The sequence below is a fragment of the Micromys minutus genome (assembly GCF_963924665.1).
Source record: "Micromys minutus genome assembly, chromosome: 10".
In the NCBI taxonomy this organism is placed as follows: domain Eukaryota; kingdom Metazoa; phylum Chordata; class Mammalia; order Rodentia; family Muridae; genus Micromys; species Micromys minutus.
This window is the reverse complement of record NC_137979.1, coordinates 31,773,201-31,797,291: the sequence shown is the minus strand read 5'-3', so window position 1 is coordinate 31,797,291 and position 24,091 is coordinate 31,773,201. Positions and strand designations below refer to the sequence as shown.

General features: G+C 47.1%; 1 protein-coding gene across 2 annotated transcripts in view; it reads left to right on the top strand.

The window, feature by feature from the left end:
• Positions 1-24,091, top strand: part of ASIC2 (acid sensing ion channel subunit 2) — a gene marked incomplete at its 5' end in the record, with an annotated part of 1,010,761 nt that overhangs the window by 731,179 nt on the left and 255,491 nt on the right. The window contains one exon of one of the 2 annotated variants that reach the window (XM_080922521.1): positions 20,207-20,914. The exons of the other annotated variant lie outside the window; for it this stretch is intronic. Within the exon in view, the coding sequence (XP_080778647.1) occupies positions 20,207-20,914 (708 nt within the window). Of the gene's footprint in view, positions 1-20,206; positions 20,915-24,091 lie in introns of those variants that run through there. 2 annotated transcript variants of the gene reach the window in all.

Here is a 24,091-nt window from a genome sequence, read left to right as displayed (position 1 = left end):
CAGATCGAAGAACTGAGAGAAGCCCCAAGATGTAGGAGCAGAATCAGGACCCTCTAGGGATGGGAGAAAGCAGTTCAATCAAACAGAATGGGTCAGTTCTCACTCCTAATCCATAGTTGCACTATGATGAGAATCTGCCAATCCAATAATCTAGAGAAGCTTTACAGGAGGTGCTGAGCACAGCTGCCTGGTCCAGCTCCAACCACATCTACTTGACAAAAGTGATAAAGAGTTATTATAGGAAGGATTGGGCATCTCTATGATGATGTCTGCTCAATCTTTTTTCCTACAAAAAATCATCTTTATCTACTTTATGAAAGTGAATCATAATGTTGATCCGTAGGTGGTGTGCCTTTTCCAGAAATAAAACCAACTCAATCTATTGTGTGTGTGTGTGTGTGTGTGTGTGTGTGTGTATGTGTGATCTAGGTTAAATTCATTTGATGAAATAAAATTGTTCCTTTAATTTCTTCTATCCTCCTACCTTGTTTTCCCCCTTTCTCACTTTTATTCATTCATTATTCATTCATTCAGGAGCATGGAGTTACTAAATGAGCTCACCTGCTAGAGGGCCGCCCAGACCTGGAGCATGATTTCTGACTGGGCTGCCTACTGGAGAGACCAGGAGCAGATGTTTAAACAAGATGACCCTGGGGGTTAGGAGTCAGAAAGGATGGTGACTCCAGGTTTGCTTGAGGTTAAGAGTCCACTCAGAAGAAAGAGGGGAAGACAGAGGAGGTACAGTGGAGCCCCACCTCAGTAGAATCTGGGTCGGCTTCGCTTTAGAGGAAGAGCCCTGGGAGACCCTGTGAGGGGGAGAAGGGATAGATTCAGTTGCTTAGAGAGATCCCGCGTGGTTATTAAGATCTAAGTAAACATCTCAGTGTAAGAACACACACGCATTTGGCGCTTTCTTAAATAATAAGCTGAGGACCACTGAGTCATTTTCTTTAATTAGCTTGGTTCTATATCCCGGGTGAGAAATCCTTCTTCAAGTGAAACTGTGTTTATTTAAATACGATTCCTTGTCTTTGGGGCCTGTTTAGCATTTTACGGGATGAGAGCTCAGCCTTGTTTACCTAGCTGAGCTGCACTTAATCACCTTGGCATCTGATTAATCGCTATCAATGTTTCATTAAGGACTTTCAGGTGGATCTTCCTCCCTAATCCTTCATGCCTGACCTCATCCACACCCACGCACACTTCCTTGACCATGGCTATGGCTGTGCCTGGGTCCTTGGCCACTGAAACAGCTTAGGTTGTTACTGTCTGTTTCCTATTTTTTTTTTTCTCATCTGCTCCAATCTACTCTACAACGTGTTTTAATGTTCTAAAAGCTTCCTGTTAATTCTATTGCTCCAGCTAAATTCCTCACAAGTGAAACAAAGCATAAAGTAAATGTAACCCGATCGTCAACATAATAAATGTGTTCATACCTACTGGTGCGTGCGAGCATGCTCGAACTCCGCCAACCTGGACTTGAGCCACCTTTGTGCCTCGCTGTGGTCACTCTCCTTTCTACTTAGAAAATATTCTCTCTTGATATCTAGTCTCAGGCCTGACCTACTGAGTGCATGCCCTTGGACCGTGTCATTGTAATTCAGGGGCCAATGTCTCTGCAGTCATTTCTACTTCCTCTGCTGGAAGGCACTCTGATATAGACCTCGTAAGTCAGTGAGAGGTGGGGGTTGGGGGGCGTTACCCAGAGCCAGGTGGCCTCGGAAAGATTCCTGGGAGAGGACTGGATGCTGGTGAGATGGTTTCTTAGGTAAAAGTGCTTGCTGTCCAAATGAAGATCTGAGTTTGAATCCACCACATAAAAGTATGGCCTCATGCATGCCTGTAGCCCAACACTGAAGGGAAGCAAGAGAAAGGAGGATCACTAAGACTCGGTGGCTGTCAGCCTACCTCCTAGGTTAGGCAAGAGACCCTATCTCAAGGAAAGACTGGGAAGACTGTCAGAGGATAGCCAATGTCCTCCTCTGGCTCCCATGTATAGGCATAGACAAGTTCCCACCTCCCTACCCACACAAATACCAAAAAATAAATAAACAAAAAAAGAAATACTTTAAAAAATATCTATGTTTCTCCCTAGTTCTTAATTTTCTCATTTACAAACTGGACCAAGAGTATCTGGACCAGCTGATCCTCAAAGGGTGCTACTTTCACGTGACAAAGCCACGAAAAAGTCCCCTGCCTGTCTTTCCCTGGGTGACTTCCTTGATGAAAATACATATACTCTGGTATAAAGAACTTGGGTGACTAGACTCAGTTTTCAAAAATATCCAAAACTAACTTCATATCATCAGAAACACAAGCCACTGTTCAGAGACCTCCATCCAAAGACAAGGGAGCCAATGGAGCATTAGTTACCGCTGCCCAACAAATACAAACGCTGCCATCCCACATGGGTCTCATTCTTCCTTAGAGCCTGAGGGTCAGACCCGGGAGCAGGAGTGTGCGGGCAGGTTCACCTGTGCATCAGGCTTAAGTATACACAGTTGAGTAGAGAGGCAAGACACAGGTTTGCAGGATGTTCATGCAACACTTACCGATTTCCAAATAGCCTACATGTACCATCATACATGACCCCCACAAGAGCCACATGAGCAAAGTGTCATCAAAGGTCAGGAAGGTCTTCCCTGTGACAGACACCGGGTACAGACAGGAGGTCCCTTCCTACATGGGACCTAGAAGAGTAGAGTCTATTGTTGTGGGATGAAGAGAAAAAAAATCTTCAAGGGGGAAGCTCCCACGCAGTGTACAATTACAGGAGAAGCACACTGGTAAAGCCGAGTAGTTAATCATAACAAGCTCCATTCGTTACTCAATAAATATGCACCAAGTGCTTACTAAATGCCAAAGCTCTGTGCTCAGTGGTTTCCATACGTTATCTTATTTAATCTTTATGCTAACCCTGCAAGGCAGGTATTATTATTTTCATTTTTCAAACGAGGAAATTAAGACTCAGAGTCCCAGTAACTTTCCTAAGCTTCCTCTGCTAGCTGGTGATGAAGCACCAAAGAGTATAACTCATCCCACTGGTTAGAAGTAAAGGAGAACTTTCAAGAGGGTCTCAAATACAAAGTAGATGTTCACCAGACAGAGAAAGAATGAAGTTGTCATCTGTACCAGTTCAATGCCATAATATTGTAAACCTGTGGTGTGGAATTCTGCTAGCAAAGCAAGAGACTTTAATAGCAGGTCAAGTGAGCCAGAGGTTACTGGGGCAGAAGGGCCTTCTCAGTGAGATGTGCTCAGAACGTTCAGATCATATTTTTTTCCAAATAGATAGTAGAAGATCTGTACATAACACACTGGGACAAGTAGGCAAGGCTGCAGCTTAAGCTCACCGTCCCCAACCCTGTGACAATTGATACCTGTACTCCTTCCAATTCAACTGTGTGCCCTGCAGGCTGTGAAGTTCTACAGTGAGCAATGACCGAGCCACTGGGATCTTCCAAGCAGGGTGAGGGGATAATTAAAATGGTAGAGTGAGAAGTGAGGGCAGGGGAAGATAGCAAGATCACAAGAGGAACTGGAAGAACAGGGCCTGGGCTCAGGGAGTACTCTGGAAGCACGGAGCACAGGCTTGGGCTAGAGAGGGGTGTGGGGGTCCACACTGAGATCCCTTGGTGACGGTTGGAATGTGGTGAGGGTATGGGCTTAGCTGAGGAATGTTTTTAAGATTTCTGAAGAGAGGCTTAGAACCCACTGGCAAAATCTCTGTGTGTAAAATTCCAGTTCCACATTTAAAAGACTATTGTGCCAATACTCCACAAGCCATAGTGGACACATCTCTCAATCCATCAACGGACACATTTGAGAAGGAAAAAAAAGGATCATAGATAGATAGATAGATAGATAGATAGATAGATAGATAGATAGATAGATAGATGGATGATAGATAGATAGATAGATAGATAGATAGATAGATAGATAGATAGATAGAACGAACACTGCATGGGGAGTTTGCATGCAGGAGGCTAACAGCATTATTATTGTGATCTGATATCTGACACTTTCTATACATCTGCTGTCACCTACAGCAGAAAATGCGTCCCCTCCTACAGAGCGAACCCCTAAATGTACCAGGGAAGACAGGAAAGGCAGATGTGTTTTGTTTTTTTTTTTTTTTTTCTAAAAGAATTCTATCTCTCCTTTATTGTTTCTTCCTGCAGGGGAATAAGATGTGGTAAAATTGGCCTGTCATTGTTTTTTTGCTTAAAAAACAAAAAAAGAAATAGAAACACCTAAATACCACGAAACTCCCTATTGTCAAATGATTGAACACCCACGGCATAGCTCAGCTGACAACCACGGAACCAATTCAGAACATTAAGCTCTGTGTTGAATAACCATTTAGCTATCAGAAATAGGACGGCAGGGCAACTTTGGCTAACGATGGAGGCTGACGTCTTGGCTCATGAAGGAGTGAAAGCTTTGATTCTCTGACTCTTTTGCACAAAGGGATGCTGCTTTTCAAATTAGCCCACATTTCTAAGAGTGAAGGATTTGTTTATTGGTTGAGAACCACCTCGGACATTCCTCTTCTGGGCATGGCCACTGGTTAGACATTTTCCTAAAATTACAACCCAACCTTCTCCCCTTCCCTGTGCAGATTTTTACAGAACAATTTAGAACCCCAAAGGCTCAGAGTCCTCACTGTGAGTTCCTACTATTATTCTGGGCTAACATATTAGGGATTACATGAAACATGCTGAGTTTGCCCTAACATGCAATAATACCTATTTTTAGTGATTCTCCCGTGTGTGTGTGTGTGTGTGTGTGTGTGTGTGTGTGTGTGTGTGTGTGTGCTCCTGTTTTAAACTTCCCTTTTCCCTTTTTGGTTAGGCTTTGGCCACATACACAGGCTCTCATGTCCTCTTGAATCTTGAGCCAATCTTTTATTTTCCACAATATTTGTCATTTCTCTTCTAACAAAGGTTCCAGGGAAAAAAACAAAAACAAATAATGAGGTGTTAACAGGATTGTTACATAAATAAAAAACAGGTGCCAAGAAAGCAAAGGCTTCTTCATACACAGCCATCATATGGTAGCTTTAGCACTTGGAAAGCCGTATTGTGTGAGGCCAAGGGCTGGAGAGGGTTTGACATCAGCAAGCCTGAATTTGACTATAATAAATCACTTTATATTTCTCAGTCTCAAAATCCTCCACAATATAATAGAAAGAATGACATCTATTTCATTATAGTTACTGAGGGGATTAAATGAGATAATATATGCAAAGTTTCTAACACCATGTTTGTCACATTACTATCCTCTACAAGTTAAATATATTATCATTGTAATTTATTATTATTATTATTATTATTATCATTATAGATTTTATGACATGCATGCCAGCTGCTCCAATGATTATTTTTCTTACCTTGTCATGCTAGTTCTAAACTGAAAAATTCAGGCTAAAGAAGATTCAGATAATAGTGAAGTGTGGAGTGGAGTTGGTCTGGGAAAAGGCTCACCCCTTCATGATCATCATCATCCAGACTTCCAATCAATAGTCAGTGAGGTCACTGGGAGGAGACTGGGATAAGGATGCAGAGACAGGGAAAACACAAGGGACACTTGTAAAGCCTCTTCCTGCTAGTCATTCTCACCCAAACTCCTCTGATGTACTGGGAAGAGTTTGGTACTTGCTTGGACATTATGGTTTGATTCTGAAATGTTTCCCAGAGACTCATATTTAGAAACTTGGTCCCCAGCTAGTAGTTCTGTTCTAGCGACTTTGGCAGGGAGGACCTACTGCAAAAGGAAGCTACTCTAAGCTTTCGAAGGTCATTCCTATGCCTGGTTCTTGCTTTCCAGTCACTGTGATACTGAGGGCCTGAGCCATATTCTCTTGCTGTTGTGATCTGAGCTGCCCCACCATTCCCTGCCATGATGAACTGAAACCCTCTTCAACCATGAGCCAAGTGAATCTTGCCTTCCCAAAGTTGCTTCTGTTAGTATTCTGTCACAGAAACACAAAAATGACTAGCATGGTGGCCTTTAATCAGTGTGTGTGTTTATGAATATGCATGTCTACATGCATGTACAGGCACGTGCATTAACAGTGAGAATTCCTTACAAGTCATTCTTTGGTCACAGAGTGTCTACTATGTCACTAGCCCCTAGGGTTTGGGTTTAAAAAGGGCTGAGACAGGTGAAGACACTGACAATGAAGGAAGGCTCAGGAGTTACAAGCTCAGAAGGACAACTCCAAATATACATAGGTCAGGGTGAACATTGCTATCAAGATGACAATATGGTCACTTTTACTACTTACTGTGCAGCTCTGATCAAGGAGAGTGATTGCATTGGCTGAAAGGTCAGAGATATCATGACCTAACATATTAGTATTTTCATTTTATGAATACAACTTTTCTTACTATAGCATCACACACACACACACACACACACACACACACACACACACACACACACACACTGATGGGCTTTAATAAGGGTTGAACCTCTCCTCTAACCCATCACTCACCAGAGGTAATGTAAAAGAAAGGAAAGGCTGTTGGGATAGGGGGAAGTGGACCTGTTTAGAAATAATTCTTTGGGGTGATTCCAATCTTTGCTGTTCTCAGTCCAGTCCACTAGCAAACACCACACACAAATCAACGGTTGCAGTTCAGTCTACTCAGTGGACACTGCATGAGTCAGCAAGGCCAATTTAATCCAGAAGAAACAACAAGGCTCACCAATCAGCCCAAGTACAAGGAAGTGGCAAGAGGCCACAGGAACCATATGAGAAATCCTTTGGTGAGTTTCTCTCTATGAAGTCACCACAAGCAAAGCTCAGCAATGCAATGTAAAGTGAAGCAATACATATGTGTCATCATCGAAGACTGGGGAGGCAGAGCAAGGCAAACCAATGCTTGAGCTCCCACTTCCTGTGAGGTCATATTTACATTCTTTCTAAACAACACATATCCTTGTGTCTGGTATAGCAAAACATCATTTGACATAACTAACTTCCCAAAGAAACCAGAACTTTCTATTTCAGTTTACTCTATATTTTTCATATCTGTTCCAAAGAAAGTATGTATGCCTTCATCTTCTTCTCTATAAGTCAGCAGTTTCCTTGTGACACTGTGTCTATCTATCACTTGTCTGATAACTGGCTCCTCTTTCATTGAGCATGGGGACACATCTCTATGAGAAGCCTTGCTGGGGATACCTTTATAGTTCCATCTTTATTTTGGAGTTGGTTTCCCTGGAGAAACTTCTAAAGTGCAGAATTGCCAGTTCAGAAGCTAGGAGGTTTTTCACAGCTCCTGTGACTCACCAAGCTTTATCACGCCAAGATTTTCCAGAAAACTGTTGTGAGTCTGATGTTACGCATTAGTGCTAGAGGCTTCAGAGAGGCACGGAATGAGTAAGTGTAGGTGTGTATGGGCTAAGGAGGTGTTGAGGAGAAAGCAAACCCTAGTGGGTGAAGGGGAGTAGGAGAGGAGAGATGAGGGAGGAGACAAGGGAGGCTAGGATGAAGGCCCAAGGTTGGCAGACACCAGTTCCTACTCTGTGACCGTATGTGACACTGGTGTGTAGTACCTTCTGAATGTTGGAGAAGGAGAGTATTTTGACTGGCTTTCTCTAACTACTGAGCACTTACTCATGCAGGAACCTCCCTAGACCTCTTCCTAACTGATAGGCTTCTGCCATGTGAGCTTTGCTTTGGTGACATCACTCAGGGCTGGAAAGCAGCACACACACACCCGGCCATAGCAGATCCTCAGAGACCCTTTTCTGACCCCAGTCAATTCTGCTCTCCCCTTGTCCTCCAAGGGGTTCCTGAGTTAGAGTGACACTTACTTTGTCATTTCTTTTTCTTGGATCCCAGAATTCTGCCATTCATGTCATTACCTATAGTAGTATAACATTTAACAAATCCTGCACATTCTTTGATACCTGCCCTAATGCTCTGAGTTTTTTAATTAAACACACACACACACACACACACACACACAGCTTTTATATTTTAATATGCCTTAATCAGCTCAATGGCTGGGCTACATCCTAACCTCCACATGTCTAATCTACCTCCCTCTGATAGTCCTGAGTTCGTACTTACTAAATCCTACATTCCACTATGGCTGCCTTGGACAAAGGCAGCCCTCTTGGGTTACTCTTCTCCAGCTCCTACATAGTAGCTATGTTCTCCATTCCACACCTTCTCAGGCATGGTGTCTCCTCTCCCAGTATGGCAGATTTCTTCTTCTCTTCTCTGTCCTTCACCTCTGCTCTGCCCAGCCATTGGCTGCCAGTACTTCCCAGAAGCTGCATGAGTGTAGATGTTTCAGGCAAACAGTCTTGGGGGGCACAAATTAACATACGAATATAAGCAGAAGACAATTACCAACACATTTGAGTCTGAAATGGGTTGGTATCTAAGCTGTGCCACCTACATGGTACACTGAGTGGCCCTTGGCAAATAAATTCTCTCTGTGGGCTCGCTTTCTTTCTCCTGGAAAATGAGAAATAACTCTGGATTTGGCACTAGCACAGGCTCCATGAATGGTTTTATAATAATAGCCAGTGTGGTCTAACCTGCACCTAAGCCAACAACAAAGAGAATGAAACTGGAACAAAGAAACATCTCATGTCTTCTTCTGTTGATATGCATATGTCGTGGATAATATTATTCATGAAGGGAGCAGTTATGTGGCTGCCTTAGAGACACATGTAACAGTTCTGGTTGATATCTGTTGTTCTGTTACTCCAGCCAATCCCAATCACCTTCTCTTTCTTTCTTCTATTTGGATAATCACACTGGTCTATACCATGGCAGAAAGACACACTACATCTCTCATGGAGGCCCCTCCTTGGAATGGACAAAGGGATAAACAAGATATAGCAGACCCAAGGCAATTTCTTGGCCAAGCCTTTTTATAAATCAAGTAGGGTAAACAAAACCATTGGTGGCTGACACACAGGAAAGCCCCAGTGACCAGGGAAAGCGGTCTGGATGCAGCTTTTGATAAATCAACCGGACCTTAAAATCTCAAAGCCCCAGCATGGGGTCTGTCTGAGAGACAGATTCAAGACTGGGGAGCTGATGCTCCCCAAAGCAGAGGTGAGAGCCAGGGCAAGACTTTCATGATTAGAAAGAATATGGGGACATCTAAGGAGCTGTGAATAAAACACCTAATTGTACCTGAGGTTTTATATTTCATTAAATCCTATTTTAACTGCATGCCTTTTCATCGTGAGTGGGTGGTTACCGCTGAGAGGGTTATTATGCTTAACTATTTTAACAAGAGTTTTGTTACGCATAGGGGAGAACAAATTGGCTAGGAAAGTGTGCACGGCTCCATTTCTCTACTAACTTATGGCCATGACTAAGCTTGCAAGCAAGACTGGGGTATGAAAGTCTAAGCATAGCATGAAGAAGTGTTGGGCAACGGTTGCTGGGAGGGTAGGCTGTATTAATTAGACTGTAGAAACTACATCAGCAAGACACCATGAGAAAGCGAAGAACCCACATGGACATGGTGAAGGTGACAGCTCTGGGTAAAGAGAACCCATGCCTTTGTCTGTCTGTCATCCTGTCTGAATGTCCAGTTTGGCCAGATGTCACCCAACACTCTGCTAGTTGATAGGATAAGATGAAAATTCATGCAAAACTTCAGTAGAAAGTAGAGAGTTCTCACAACAATCACTAGAGTTGCCCCTCCTCCGAGCCCTCTTAACATACTGTCCACACTGGGTAGAATAACCCTTTATTACAAATACCAATTAGTACTTGATGTTAGCACTTCCCAGTTTTTCTTACCCTAGACCCCCATTAAAGCAGGGAGGTTACCTGAGCAGATTTGTTTTCAGCATCAAAGATGGTGCCCAAACATCAGATGTTCAATAAACATCTACTTGTAGAAAATTACCAATATATTTAAGGCCATGTACTCTAGAGCAGATAACTTGGGTAGAACCATGTTCTACCCAAGCCACTGATGGCACATGACTTATCTAGCCTGTACCTCTATTTCCTGCAGTACAAAGGAGGTCTATAACCATGGTTCTGTGAGAGTTCTGGTACTAACAGATACACAATGTTAACTGGTATCAGCTTCCCAGTATCTCCATCACCAGCACCATCACTATTATGGTAATTGTCCTCATCAGAGCAAGCCACTAAGCTCTACCTCAATTTCCTCTTTTTAATTCAAGTACTTGCTCATTAAGATCATATTTGGCCTTGGCATCTTTGCATCTCCTAGTGTTCTGTCTTAGTCACTTTGTTTATTGGGTACAGACACATCTAAATCCCAAAGTAGCTTTTTCTGCCAACCAGTGCTCAGGGTGCCCAGTGCTGTGTGTGCACACTCGTGTGTGTGTGTGTGTGTGTGTGTGTGTGTGTGTGTGTGCATGTATGCATATATGTGCACACATGTATGCACGTAAGAGAGTTACAATTATCCAAAGGGTAATAAGCCAGAAAATTAATTTCTATGCAAAGGCATCACATGATATACTTTCGAGATGGCTATCTTTGCCAGCTTTGCTGTTTGAGGTAATTTACAGGAGAGCTTTTATCCATTAACATGTCTGGCAAAGAGTTAAGGAAACATCTGATAAGGAAATGGCCAGCCCAACTTTGATCCATGTCACAGAGCCTTCGAGCCTTTGTGGATGGGTGAGCAGAATACTACAAAATAAGAAATTGGGGGAGGTAACAGAAGTTAGAAGGAAGTGCCAAGAAAGGCAACCATAGAACCACTGAGAGTTCAGAACAGGTAACATAGATGTGGAAACAGAAAATGCTATCACTCTAGTCAATGGTGTTCACTGAACACTGCCTTTCAGGTGAAAAGTGAGGACATGAAGACCACACCCACATAGGTATACTCAAAAGTCCTTCTGAATGAATCTTCTAGAAACTGAGGAGGTAGATTCCTTTAGGGAAGAAACACAAGTGGCTCCAGATGTGAAGAAGCATTATTGTGGAGTCTCCCTATGTCTTTTGGAACTACATGGGTATAGTACTCCTTTCAAAGGAGAGAGAGGGGGTGGGGAAGAGAGAGGGAGAGGGAAGTGGGGGAGGGAGAGGGAGATGGAAGAGGGGAGGGAGGGGGAGGGGGAGGGAGAAGGAGGTTGGGGAGGGGAGGGAGAGGGGAAGGGGATGGGGGAGGGAGAGGAAGAGAGAGAGGGAGGTAGGGGAGGGAGAGGGAGGTGGGAGAGAGAAGGAGGTAGGGGAGGGAGATGGAGAGAGAAAACCCAAGTTCTTGAACTCACTAGAGAAACACTCTTTCAGACACACCAACCTTTAAAGAGGACTTTAAAAATAGTCATCTGAGAGAGTGAACAGGGGGTGGGGTTGTAAGTTTGGACCTACATTTGGTCCTGCTTTATCAGTACCAAGCCATGTGGTTTACAGGAAGCCTCTTAACTTCCGATGCCTCTTCCACTGAACTGAAAGGAATGAGCTTCGTTTCCATACAGCCCAATTCTCAGTGCTCTTCCTTTGAAGACAGCAGTGCTCTAGCCAAGTATCTACTGGCCCTGTGCAAAGTGAAGCAAAGCCCTTCCTTAGACATAGACCCTATGGTCTTCCTTCTGAGTGTCATAGGCTCCCATGAGTGATTGACAAGATAAACAGAAATGATGTGGGAAATGTGAGGAAAAGCTCAGAAGAAGAGAGCACCAAGAGGTTAGGATTGCACAGACAAGACATTGAGGGTAGGAGTCAGCAAAGACAAATGATCAAATGTTCAAAAGATGGAAACACACAGAGTGTGGTGGGGGAGGAGGATGGGGAGGGGACCCGTGAATATAATGAGTTAAGAAGTCTTTCTCAGTTTCTTCCCACCAGTAAAAGAAACTGCATTGCAATTGCTGAACATTTCCTTGGGTCCAGCAACAACGCAGGCACCTCTGAGGCTCTAAGGGTTCCCAGGGACACCTGAAGCATGGAATAGAGCATGTGCAGAGAGCAAAGTTAGGCTTTGAGTCCTGACTGGTGAGAACAAAATGGGAGAGAATGGGGAAAGAAAGGAAGGCAGAGTCACCGAAAGCCACGGTGGAGAAGCAAAGAAAAAGGGCAGGGATTTAGGTTTGCAGCAAAGCCACAAAACAAACAAGCGAACAAACAAAAAGCCCTTATACCCTACTGTCTGTGAGTTCTAATGCTAAAAGCAAAGCAAGCTAAATCTGTGGTATCATTTCAAAGGAAAGCACACTTAGACAAAGACACCAAGAAACCACTGCCTTTGGACTGCCTTGGCAATGATCTAGTGTAGGATTCGTATACTCACACGGCCTGAGGCTAGAGACCTTGGCATAAGACCAGCACTCAGGATCCCCAGCCCCACAGTGGTATTATGCAAGAGATGACAAAATAAAAGACCCCAGGACTCCTCCTGGAGAAGAGGAGCTGGAAGACTTTTAGGCAACTGTATGTAAGAGCCCCTTTAACAGTGAAGGACTCCAAGTCTACAGAGTAGCTGGGGTTCTCATCCTAGAGGAAGATCTGACTATTCTGTAAGGCTCCTCATAGATGAGGTCTTAAGAATAGGAGAATTTCCCAAGTAGAGTTTCCCACAGTGCTCTAGCACTGTTACAAGAGGGTGATGGAAGGGTCTCCCATTGCAGGCAAGAGGCAGAGCTAAATGGCATCTGATGCCTCACTGGTAGGGTCTGGGGATAAGCAGGAACACCAGTGGCTTCAGTGAAACTTGAGGAAGCCAACAGAAGTCACATATTCCATGTGTCATTATCTAAGTCACTGTTCTATTGCTGTGAAGTTGTGACCACAACAACTGTTGTAAGAGGAAGCATTTAATCGGGGCCGGCTTACAGCTTGAGAGATTTAGTCCAATTATCATCATGATGGGAAGGATAGTAGCAGGCGTTGAAGCAGTAGCTCAGAGATGCATCCTAATCCATAGACAAAGTGGGAAAGACACCAGTGTTAGGATTATGTAAACCTCACCCCTACATTACCTGGCAACAGCCAGGAATGCTCTCACCCCAGTTACCTGACACTCTAAACGGGGCTGCTTGCCCCTCCTCTGTCTCTTGCTCTCTTGTGTTCCTGCTCTTTGCTCTCTCAGGCTCTTGCTCTCCCCCTTGCTCTTCCTCTTTCCACTCCCCCCATGTTCAAGGCTGGCCTCTACTTCTCTACTCTCCTTTTCTCTCTTTCTGCCTCTACTACCCTTTTAACTCTCCTCCCCATGCCCTGAATACACTCCATTCTGTACTATGTCATGTACCTCAGGGGGAAGATATTTCCAATATGGGTTCCCCAGAGGGGTCACCCTTGTCCCCATGCCTCACCACACCTCCATGGAGCACATCCCCTACTCTCTTCATCTTTTTCCTAATGTTCTATAGGAACAGCAACCGGGCCTGCCTTGAGCTTTTGGAACCTAAAAGCCCACTTCTAGTTCCACATTTCCTCCAACAAGACCTCGCCCCCTAGTCTTTCTAATCCTGTCAAAGAGTTTCACTCCCTGGTGACGAAACATTCAAAATATAAGCCTATGAGGGCTACTCCTACTCAAACTACCCTGGCCCTCACAGGCTTGTGGCAATGGGAATCTTTGCATTCAGTCCAACTTCAAAAGTACCCTACCCTATCAGTTTCAACTTTGTTGATAACATCCAAAGTCTCTTCTGAGACTCATGGCGATTAAACAGTAGCCTTCTGCAAAATCAAAATGAGAAAGCAGATCACATACTTCCAACATACATTGGCACAGAATACACACAGCCATTGTTGAGGGAAGAAAGGGAGCACAGTGAGGAGTTACTGGACCAAAGTAAGAACACAAATCAGCAGGGCAAACTCCAAACTATGCATCTCCATATCTGACATCAAAGTGCGTAGCAGAGTTCCAACTCCTATCTACTCTGTTAACTACAACATACTTCACTGTTTTGGGCTAGTTCCACACCTGGAACGCAGCTCTTCTTGGCAAGTACCCCAAAGCTCTGGCGTCTCCAACATCTGGGTGTCTCCAACAAAATCCAGGCTTCGTCCACACATCCTGATGTAATGGCCTCTCTGGGCCTCCATGCAGAGACAACCCTTACACATGACTGGCCTCAGGCATCTTCAAGTCACCATCTTGTAACAGCTTTCCTTAGCCACTGAGAAGGGTTCCAGAGACCCTTTTTAGTACCCTTAACTCTAAAGCCAGAACCACAGGGCTGAAGCTGCCCAGTTCTGCTGCTTGCTGGAGCTGGAGTTTGGCCTCCTCCTTCAGTGACATCTGCATCAGCTTTCTGTGGTTGATGGCTTCCTTCGCTGCTGATGCTTCCTTGTAATTCAATTGTTTACAAGCTAAAAACTTGGCTGAGTGGGCTCTTGCCCCGAGGTCACCCTTGTCCCATTTAGCATCAGACTTTTCTTTAACCTTCCTATCTGCTTGAGCACAGGATTTGGCTTCTATACATTTCCTGTGTGCTCCTTCTGTCCTAACTATACATTTTTTTTTTCTGGCTCAACGTGCTCCTTTTCACTATAGATCTGCATAAGAATGACCACCGATAACAACAGGACACAGTCAATACTATGCTGCCTTGAAATCTCATGTTCCAATTTCATTAATCCAACTCTTCAATTTAGCCTCTGGCAAGTTTTTAGGACAAGGACAGAAAACAGCAACATTCTTTGCCAAAATATTGCAAGAACCATCTCCAGGCCACTTACTATTCTTCCCATCTGAGACTTCTTGACCTGGGCCCTCTCAGTTCAAATGTCCCCCAACCCCCGGCATCGTCTTCCATATCCCTTCTAGGATGGCCAGGTTATCCTCGCTTAAAGCATCTAACCAGTTTTCTAATCCAAATTTCCAAATGTCTTCCAGTTCTTTCAACAAACAGCACTGAGTCCCTGGTACCAACTTCTGTCTTAGTCACTGTTCTGTGGCTGTGAAGAGACACCATGAATGAGGCAACTATTGCAAGAGAAAGCACTTAATTGGGGGCTTGCATACAGTTTTGGAGATTTAGTCCATTATTATCACGGTGGGGAACATGGCGGCATGCAGGCAGACTCTGGAGCAGTAGCTGAGAGCTGTATATTCGCATCTGTAGGCAGAGAGTAGGAGAGACGGTGGGCCCGGCTTGGGCTATTGAAACCTCAAACCTCACCACAGTCATAAAGAGGCAACTGCTAGATGTGGTGTCATGTATCTGTAATCCCTTCTCTTGGGGGTCAAGGCAAGAGAATTAAAAGTTCAAAGCCAGACTGAGCTACACGACAAACTCATGTATCAAAATCAAATAGAAACCAGGACCTTGGTTTAGGGGAGAAAGGAACTTATAATTGTGGTGGTGGGTCACAGGCCAGGATGAGGATTGAGCCTTAGGAATCCGCTACTGCACCACACATGACACATGACATTACACTGGATGTTAGGTAGGTGCCAGGTGTGGAGTCCTAGATCCTGAGGTGATAAAGAAGCAAAGAGACTTTTCTTAAAGGGTTCTTATGGGAGGTCTTAGTGCTAAACTTTGGCTAATTGGTGGAGAGGGTGTGATGGTCAGTTTATGCACAAGCTTATAGATTTGTTTGGCTGTTCAAGAAAAATCCACCAGGAAGGAAAGTTAAGTCATGTGAGCCATTGTATGGGAGGAACAAGGGGATGGAGCTGAACTCTCTTAATAGCTGGGTAGCTTCAAGGAAGTGACGTACTCTCTCAGTAGTCTCTTTGAAGAAATAAAAGAATATTTTTTCTAGATGATTAAGCACTTAGAACATTTATGAAACTTATTTTAGTGTTAAACATTTGAAACCTTCCCTATGAATTAACAAGAAAGGAAGGATGATGTTGATGTTGATGATGATGATGTTGATGATGATGATGATGATGATGTTGATGATGATGATGATGATGACGGAGATAATAATTGTAATGGTGGTGGTGATAATATCTATTATAATGTTATTTAAAGAGATAATACATAAGGGAGAAACCTGGACACTGGAAAGACTTAGAACTCACTTCGATTCTGCCCCAAGCTGTTAGTTCAGCAAAATCCCTTCCGTAAAGTGTTAAGAGAAGGAAATAAGGCAAAATGTGTCTTATTCTTTGCTTGGCATGTAATATAGTTTTTAGGCATATTATTTCTTTTCCTCTATTCTCCTGTATCAATGTGTGTCATCAATGTGTCTGGAAAGTGAGACGAGAGGCAGGGACATAAATATGAATGAGACGTAGTTTCTGTCCTCAAACGGTTCAGAGTCCTCAAGTAAGACCTGGACACACACAAGGGCCCTGTGCTATGATAAGAACTGTCTCTGTGACTTCTGCACAAGGCATAAGAGTACTGGGATCGTAGAGACAGAAAGACCAATCATCAGAAAGAGTGAAGGCAGCAATGGAATTTTGAGGGACAATGTTGCTGGTCTGACTGAGGAGGGAGGGGCATCTCGGTCAGTCTAGGGGACATGCTGAGGCATGAGGTCACCAGGAGAGACACACTAGCCTTTGCTTCAAGTCACACTCTGTTTCTTTGCCAAGACCCGTGGAGGTCTAAGCAGGATATTGCCACTCCCTGTGCCTACTGTCCATTTGGAGGACGGAGAGGGAAAACAGGGTAATGGTGACACTCCGTCGGCCCACAGTGGCATGTTTATGCCTCAAGAAGGAAACAGCCAGGAAAGAAAAGCCCATAACAGCAGAACCAACCAGAATAACTTTTGGCAAAAGAGATCATTGTGCAACTGCAGAGTAAGGATGTTGGGATGCTTGCTCTGGATGCTTTAGCAATAGCTGCATCCAGGCCTCTAGGCTAAAAGAAGTCCCTGAATTCCCAGGCAGGGATCCTTGGTTTAAGCCAGGAGTGTTCAGACAGAAGGTTTTTATTGAGAGTACAGTACACTGGCACCCTCAGAACTTCCTGCGAAAGCCAAAAACTGACAGGTGCTTTCAAGGAAGAAGAATCCACAGCTGAATCTCAGAATTGCTCAGAAGCGACAGTTGCTTCCCAGGCATATAAAAAGGGCAGATGAGCCAGGTAGTAATGGTGCACGCCTTTATTCCCAGCGCTCTGGAGGCAGAGGCAGGTAGATCTCTGAGTCTGAGGCCAGCCTGGTCTACAGTGCAAGTCTCAGGACAGCCAGAGCTGCACAGAGAAATGTTGTCTTGAACAAACAAAAGGAGGAGGAGGAGAAGGAGGAGGAGTGGAGGAAGGGGAAGGAGGAGGAAGAGGTGTGGCTTTTAGACATTTGTGGCTGTGTGCTTGAGTGTGAGCATAGTATGTGTGTATTGTGTGCATATATACGTGATTGTGAATGAATGCATTATGGGTAATATACATTCTTATGGTTGTTTATATTTGTATACTGTGTAAATATACTGTGTATATATACACACAATATACAATGTGTATTGTATGCATATGCAAGATGGCAGCATGTATGTTTGTATGTATGTTCAAATGTGTTAAAAATTGTATTGCTTGTGCAGTTGTGTGAATTGGGTAGGGCATGTGTATATACAGAATGTACGCATGTATGTGGACACGTGTGCTTGTGTGCATATGTGTGGTGTATGTGGCTTTGTGGATGAGTGGGAGATGAAGGGCTCAGATACAATCTTCTTCAGAGCTTTGATACAAGGAGTTGCTTCATAGAAGGGAAGATCCCAGGCCAGTGTGAACAGAACATCCACTTTTGCTCTCTGTGCCTCCTTCGAAGAAACCTACATTTCACAGATCTGGCTGAATCTCACAAAAGTTGTAAATTCCTCTCTGTTCCCAAGTCTTTCACCCTCCAGTCTCCTGTCCCAGAATTCTGATACTCCACCAACTGGGATGTCTGTCTTCTTGTGCTCTGGTTCCTTTACTGGTTGCATCTACTCAGAGATGTCTGGGAATCCTTTTTAATCCCAAAGGAAAAAACCCCAGAGAGCTGCCTCTCTAAGTGATGTTCAGAAAGTATGTGTAGAGCCTTCTGTGCACCCTGCATGCCCAGGCAGCCATGGGAGCAGGATCCCAACCCTGATCCAGTGGCTGAAAACTGCAGAACTCTGTGAGACAGTAGGAACTGTCAGGGCTTTGGGATCCAAGCCTTGAATCCAGCTAACCACTGCCCAGCTGTGTCACCTTGGGGAAGCCCTGGCCTCCCTCACATCTCTTAGAAAATGGAGCCAGTTGTTCCTTGAAACCACATTCAGTCCCTTCCACCACCGAAAGGTTAAGCAGAATACTTAAAGGGCAGCATCAAAAGTTAAAAAGCGTCTAGGAGTTATTGAAAGGCTTGAGTGCTTCGTGGAGGGTGTGATGGGGTCTCTTGTCTAGGAACAGCATCCCCTTTCCTACCCTCCCTTCCTTCAGTATCCAGGGAGAGCTGCTTTTGCCTGACTGAACATCTCCAGAGAAAGGGGCTGGGACACTTGAGAAGTTTCTACAGGCAGAAGAGAAGATCTGTCCCTTGAGTCCATTCTGCCAGAAGTCCTGTAAGTTCTCCCAGCAACTGGGCTCATAGCCCTTCCTAAAGGAATTTATACACATGCAAATGGGAAATGAGACTCATTCATACCCACCACTAAGGATGTGCACACACAGAACATAACAGCCCATCATAGGCACTTTTCTACTTATGACACACTCCAGCAACCGCAGCACATCACCCACAGGCAGCTTCACGAATCGAAGACTTGGCACAAGCGCCGGTTCATATATAAACAGTTCACATCCTACACATACCCCTGCACGACACCGCACTCACACTTGCTCAAGTGCCCACGCTGCACAGTTCCCCCCTCTCTCTCTCCAGCCCATTTCACACGCCCAGGCATCCCCTCACATTTCTTTGCACACAGCTTGCACATAAACACAGTATTTTTACTACTCTCCATCCCTTCCACAAGCCGGTACAACCGACCACATCTGTGCTGTCCACCCTCTCCCCTGCAACTTCAACACGAGGCTTCCCGCTCGCTCGGCGTGCAGCGGCCACAGTGGCCGGGAATTAAAATGCAGCAAGGAGGAGCCGGGAGCGTCAGCACCGCGTCTCCAGGAGCGCACAGCGCTCGCCTCGGCCGCCGCCGCCCCGCCCGCTCGGAGCCGCTGGGCCAGCGAGCACAGTAGTAGGTGCTCAGAGCCCAGCCGCGCCAGCGTCGCGCGGCTGCTGCCCAAGTTCGCCCGGGGCCCGAAGAGGGCCGGGCCACCGAGAGGAGCACAGCCGCCGCCACTGCCACCGCCATCGTGGACTTGAGAGTCTCGAGAGGAGACGGGCTCACGGAGCTGCGAGCTTCTAGCAGCAGCGAGTCCGGATCAGCACCAGGAGGTGTTGCTTGGGCTCTGCAGTTCCCAGATCCTGGCACCCAGGGAGGATAAGAGACAAGGAACAGCATTGCCGGGCTAAAGACGATCCGTGCCGAGGGGGAAAGCTATAGTTTTCTGGGACCAGCAACCTTGGAGGGGCCCGGCAGCGAGTGGCTTTCCGCAGGACTCCCTGAGAAGCCCCCGGCCCCAGAAGACTGTAGACACCCCGCGGGACTCAGGAACTGGACTTGGGGAAACCTGGGAGCGTCTCAACCGAAAGCAGCTCAGGCAACCGTGAGAAAGGAGGGTCCGGAAGGAAAAGGAAAGGAGGAAGTCGGCGCTGGGCGACCACTCACCCCAGTACACACCCACCCCACCCGCTGAGCTTGGAGCCGCGGAGCGCCTCTGGGGGCGCTCGTTCCTTGGCGCCTTCCCTCGCATGTCCCAGCACCACTGGGCTAAGGGCCAGACTAGTGGGGTCCCCGGGACTGGCCAAACCAGACATGTTGGCCCAGTGGTCTCACTCTCAGGATCATCGTAAAAACTGGGGTTAGTCGGCGCAGGGGGGACTCGGCTCAGGGTCCCCCGAGGTCCAGGACCGGGATAGGTCGGCGGGCACAGCGCCCAGGGATTGGAGAGGCGGCTCCCAATGGGGCCCCTCCGAAGGTAGTGTCCAGTGACTCTCGTCCTTTTGGAAGACTCGGGCCAGCAGCGCCTGGGGGAAAGAGCAGCACTCAGGAGAGGCCAGAGCTAGAGGCGGCGGGCCGAGGCGGCACTCAGTCCCGGGCGAGCGCCCGCGGAGGCGGCGGCGGCGACGCCAGGCGGGCATGCCGCGCCACCGGAGCTCCTGTCGGGCTCAGGCATCCCTGGCGCAGGTTGCGCACCGCTGCTGCTGCTCCCACTGCTGCTGCGGACTCCCATGGCGGCTCCGCCCGGCCGGGGCCGCCACCGCTGTCGCCAGCCTCGGGCTGAATGAATGAGCCGGAGCGGCGGAGCCCGGCTGCCGGCGACCGCGCTCAGCGGCCCGGGACGTTTCCGTATGGCCCGCGAGCAGCCGGCGCCTGCGGCGGTGGCGGCAGCTAGGCAGCCCGGGGGCGACCGGAGCGGCGATCGGACGCTGCAGGGGCCTGGGGTCGCCCGCAGGGGGCGGCCGTCCCTGAGTCGCACTAAATTGCACGGGCTGCGGCACATGTGCGCGGGGCGCACGGCGGCGGGAGGCTCTTTCCAGCGACGAGCGCTGTGGGTGCTGGCCTTCTGCACGTCCCTCGGCTTGCTGCTGTCCTGGTCCTCGAACCGCCTGCTCTACTGGCTCAGCTTCCCGTCACACACGCGAGTGCACCGCGAGTGGAGCCGCCAGCTGCCGTTCCCCGCCGTCACCGTGTGCAACAACAACCCCCTGCGCTTCCCGCGCCTCTCCAAGGGGGACCTCTACTACGCGGGCCACTGGCTAGGGCTGCTGCTTCCCAACCGCACGGCGCGCCCGCTGGTCAGCGAGCTGCTGCGGGGCGACGAGCCGCGCCGCCAGTGGTTCCGCAAGCTGGCCGACTTCCGCCTCTTCCTACCGCCTCGCCACTTCGAGGGCATCAGCGCTGCCTTCATGGACCGCCTGGGCCACCAGCTGGAGGACATGCTGCTCTCCTGCAAGTACCGGGGCGAGCTCTGTGGCCCGCACAACTTCTCCTCAGTGAGTTGCCCTCCGCGCGAACCCGCCCCTTCTGACCCCGAGCTTCCCAGGAGTCCTGAGGCTCTTAGGTGGGCCCAAGGGACTGAACAACAGGCCCCTGTGAGTGTCACCACTTCTTGACTGGGTGTCACCTCTCCTCAGTGCCCAAGCAGAACTCACTCTTGAGTCCCCTGAGTCTTCAGTTGGTGTGAAACTCGGGCTTGACTCTGTCTAGGGAGTCACCTCAATGCTGTTAGTCTCCTTGTACTGTTCCTTCCGGTGTCAGCTCTCAAACTCCTCCCTCTACTATCTGTGGTCCCTTCTCTGAATAGTGGTTTCCCCCACCCGAGGTTCATGGGACTCAAAGCTACTGCTGTCTGTGATTTGGAGTTGTCTTAAATTGGGGGCTTGTTCTCTTTGGGGAGAACCAGTACAAAGTCCTTCAAAAAATAGGCTAAGAAGGGGTTTTAGGAACTCTGCTTAAGATCCTAAACAGCTTGAGATTTCAGAGTTCCACACGAAGTCTAGAAAACTCCCAGGACATCAATGAACACCAAAGTTGTGGACCACTTTTTAGGGTAGTGGTACCCTTCTGCTGATTGGAAAAAACAAACAAACAAACAAACAAATGCTCCATGAGCACTCCCACCCATCTTGCTCCTGTAAGGTGTTAAGTTAATGCGCATCTTCTGGGCTGAAGAAATATCCTTAGGTGGGGAAGTTGCAGCGGGCTCAGAAATACAAACAGCCAGGGCCAGGAGAAGCTGTGCTGGCGATTTGTGAGCCATTTGCTATGCTGGTTCCCCCACACTGTGGGCCTGGAGAACACAGATGTCAGGCAGAAGGTATCTGCCTTGTGCAGTCTGTCTCTGAAAAGCTCTGGTGCCAGGACGCAGCATGGTACAAGCCTGCCCAACCTTTCCCATGTAAATGCCCCTTAGGTGGGCTCCAGCGTTTCTAACGGTGCAGGGAAGGTTGGTGTGCAGCCATGGATACTCTCAGAACAATCTCCTCTCCGGAATTTGTCTCTGACAAAGCTTTTCTGGGGATGGTAGAGTTGCCACGGTCACAACAGGTGTTGGCTTGATGCTGGTCATTCTAGGTCTCTGATTGGCTGTTCTGGTAACCTCTTGCCTGAGATTTCACCCTTAGCTTCAGTCTTTACTCTGCTGATTTTTGTTATCAGACAGAGTATAGAGTAATTCTGACTCATCCCTCTCTAACACATTCCATGTTTGGGGTGGGTGGGGGGTTCGCCTGGCCTTCCAACCATCTCATCTGAAACTCCTTGCGTCTGTAAGTGGGGAATGTCGTTAGCATGGACTGATACAAGACTTCTTCTAGAACCTCGTGCATAGAGCACTGTGCTCACTTGGATTTTGGCTAAACACTGCTGAGCAACCTCTAGAGTTAGACTGAAGTTCAAGGTTGCATTTAAGTATGAGCTCTAAGTTGCACTACACACAACCTCTTTGCTGAAATTCTGCATCGGACGATTGGTTTACAAAGCAGGTTGAATTGCCTTCTGACAGCCAGGATTGCCTTCTGATATTACAGCAGACCCGAATTAGCAATGGCTTTCATCCCTGTGTTTTAAATGAGGAGGGAACTGTAAAGAGCACTCTCATGCTTGACATCATCAGTTCAAAGTCTAACTTAGCATACTACCAAATTCATTACGCAGAAGCCATGGGGAACCTTCCTCTCTGATCCTCTGCCTAGCTGCTATCAGAAAAACCTGAGTAAGACTCTGCCTCCTACCCTGACTCCTCCCCATGAGTCTGGAGCCTCCTAGAATCTGGAAGAATAGAACAGGAGCCATCCTAGGTGGTCTAGGTAGATAGAGCCTAACCTAAGTCTATATGCTGAGGACAAACCACCTGGCTTCAACCTTGAAGGCAGGCATGAGTTGTGTGGGATGGGAGACAAGGGGCTGAGGACAAGGGGGAAGAAGTACTACCCCCCCCCCCCCAACGGCTTGTGCCTGGAAACGCAGTGACCCTTGGATTATCATTAAGCTCCTGTCCTCTATCAAGGCACACTATGGGTTGTTGTTTTTCTACCCATAGACTTCAGATGTGACTTTGGGGAGTTTCTAACCCTGAGAAGTCACTATCAGAAAGGTTGTTCTTTTTTCTAACTGCCTGCTGTCTAAAGGAGCCTTTGTCATTCTTGATGGAGTGGCCTTGTAATGTAGAAGCTGAGGGTGGGAATTCTTAGGTCACATAGCTGCTCAGATTCTGAGTCCCCCCCAGCCCCCCGAGTGTGTGTTTGTGTGTGTGTGTGTGTCAATTACGTGCACATGCACACACACACACACACACACACACTTACAGACACACACACCATAAACAAAACACATAGACAGGCTTCTTCCTGTTTGTCTCTACTCCCCTGTGTATGTCATTGCACCTGCTAAGACTGCTTGCCTCTTTATCAGACAAGGGAATGAACAGCTCTCTTCCCAGCACAGAACCTGACACATAGTAGATGCCCAGGAGAGGCTTGGAAAATGAGTATCTTCACGAGGTACCTGCAGGATCATGTCTTCTGGGATCTTGGTTGACTTCCTCTAGCAAATACCTGTAAACTGCATTTCCAGGGGGGGAGCTGGCAGCCTGTGGCATGAGGAACAGACTGTTAAGCACTTACTAGGCACCTGTAATTCTCACGCTGTAAGATGGTAGAGCATCAAGTAAAGTGTGGAGCATTTATGGGCGGACTTTCAGGGAAGGTACCAGCTGTCTCTAGTTAGCGCCATGTCTGAAAACAAACACCAGGAGGAGAGAGACGGACTGCTGAGGGCAGTCGGTTGGGCTCATTCTGCAGGCACACTCTGGGCTTGTTCACTGGTGCCTCTGGGTTTGTTGAAGCTGCAGAAGGTTTTATCACACAGTCAAATGGAGAGTAGTTCCTCTTCTGAAAACCTGTGTTCCTTCCCTGTCATCTGCTGTGAACCTCAGCTGTACTCTGGCTCCTCTGTAGCTCCTGGCAGTGGAGAGAGTAGTCTGGGCAGGAAGCAGAGCTGTGGCAGAAGAGTTCTGAGAGCCCAGGGGGGCTTAAAAGAGAAACCAAAAGGCTGGAAATAGGAGCAGACAAACAGACCAATGCAGGTTCTACTTCAAGAACAAGGGGTCACTGCCCTCTCAGGGAAAACTGTGTGCTTCATTCAGGAGGACGAGTCAAGCAGACCTAGTC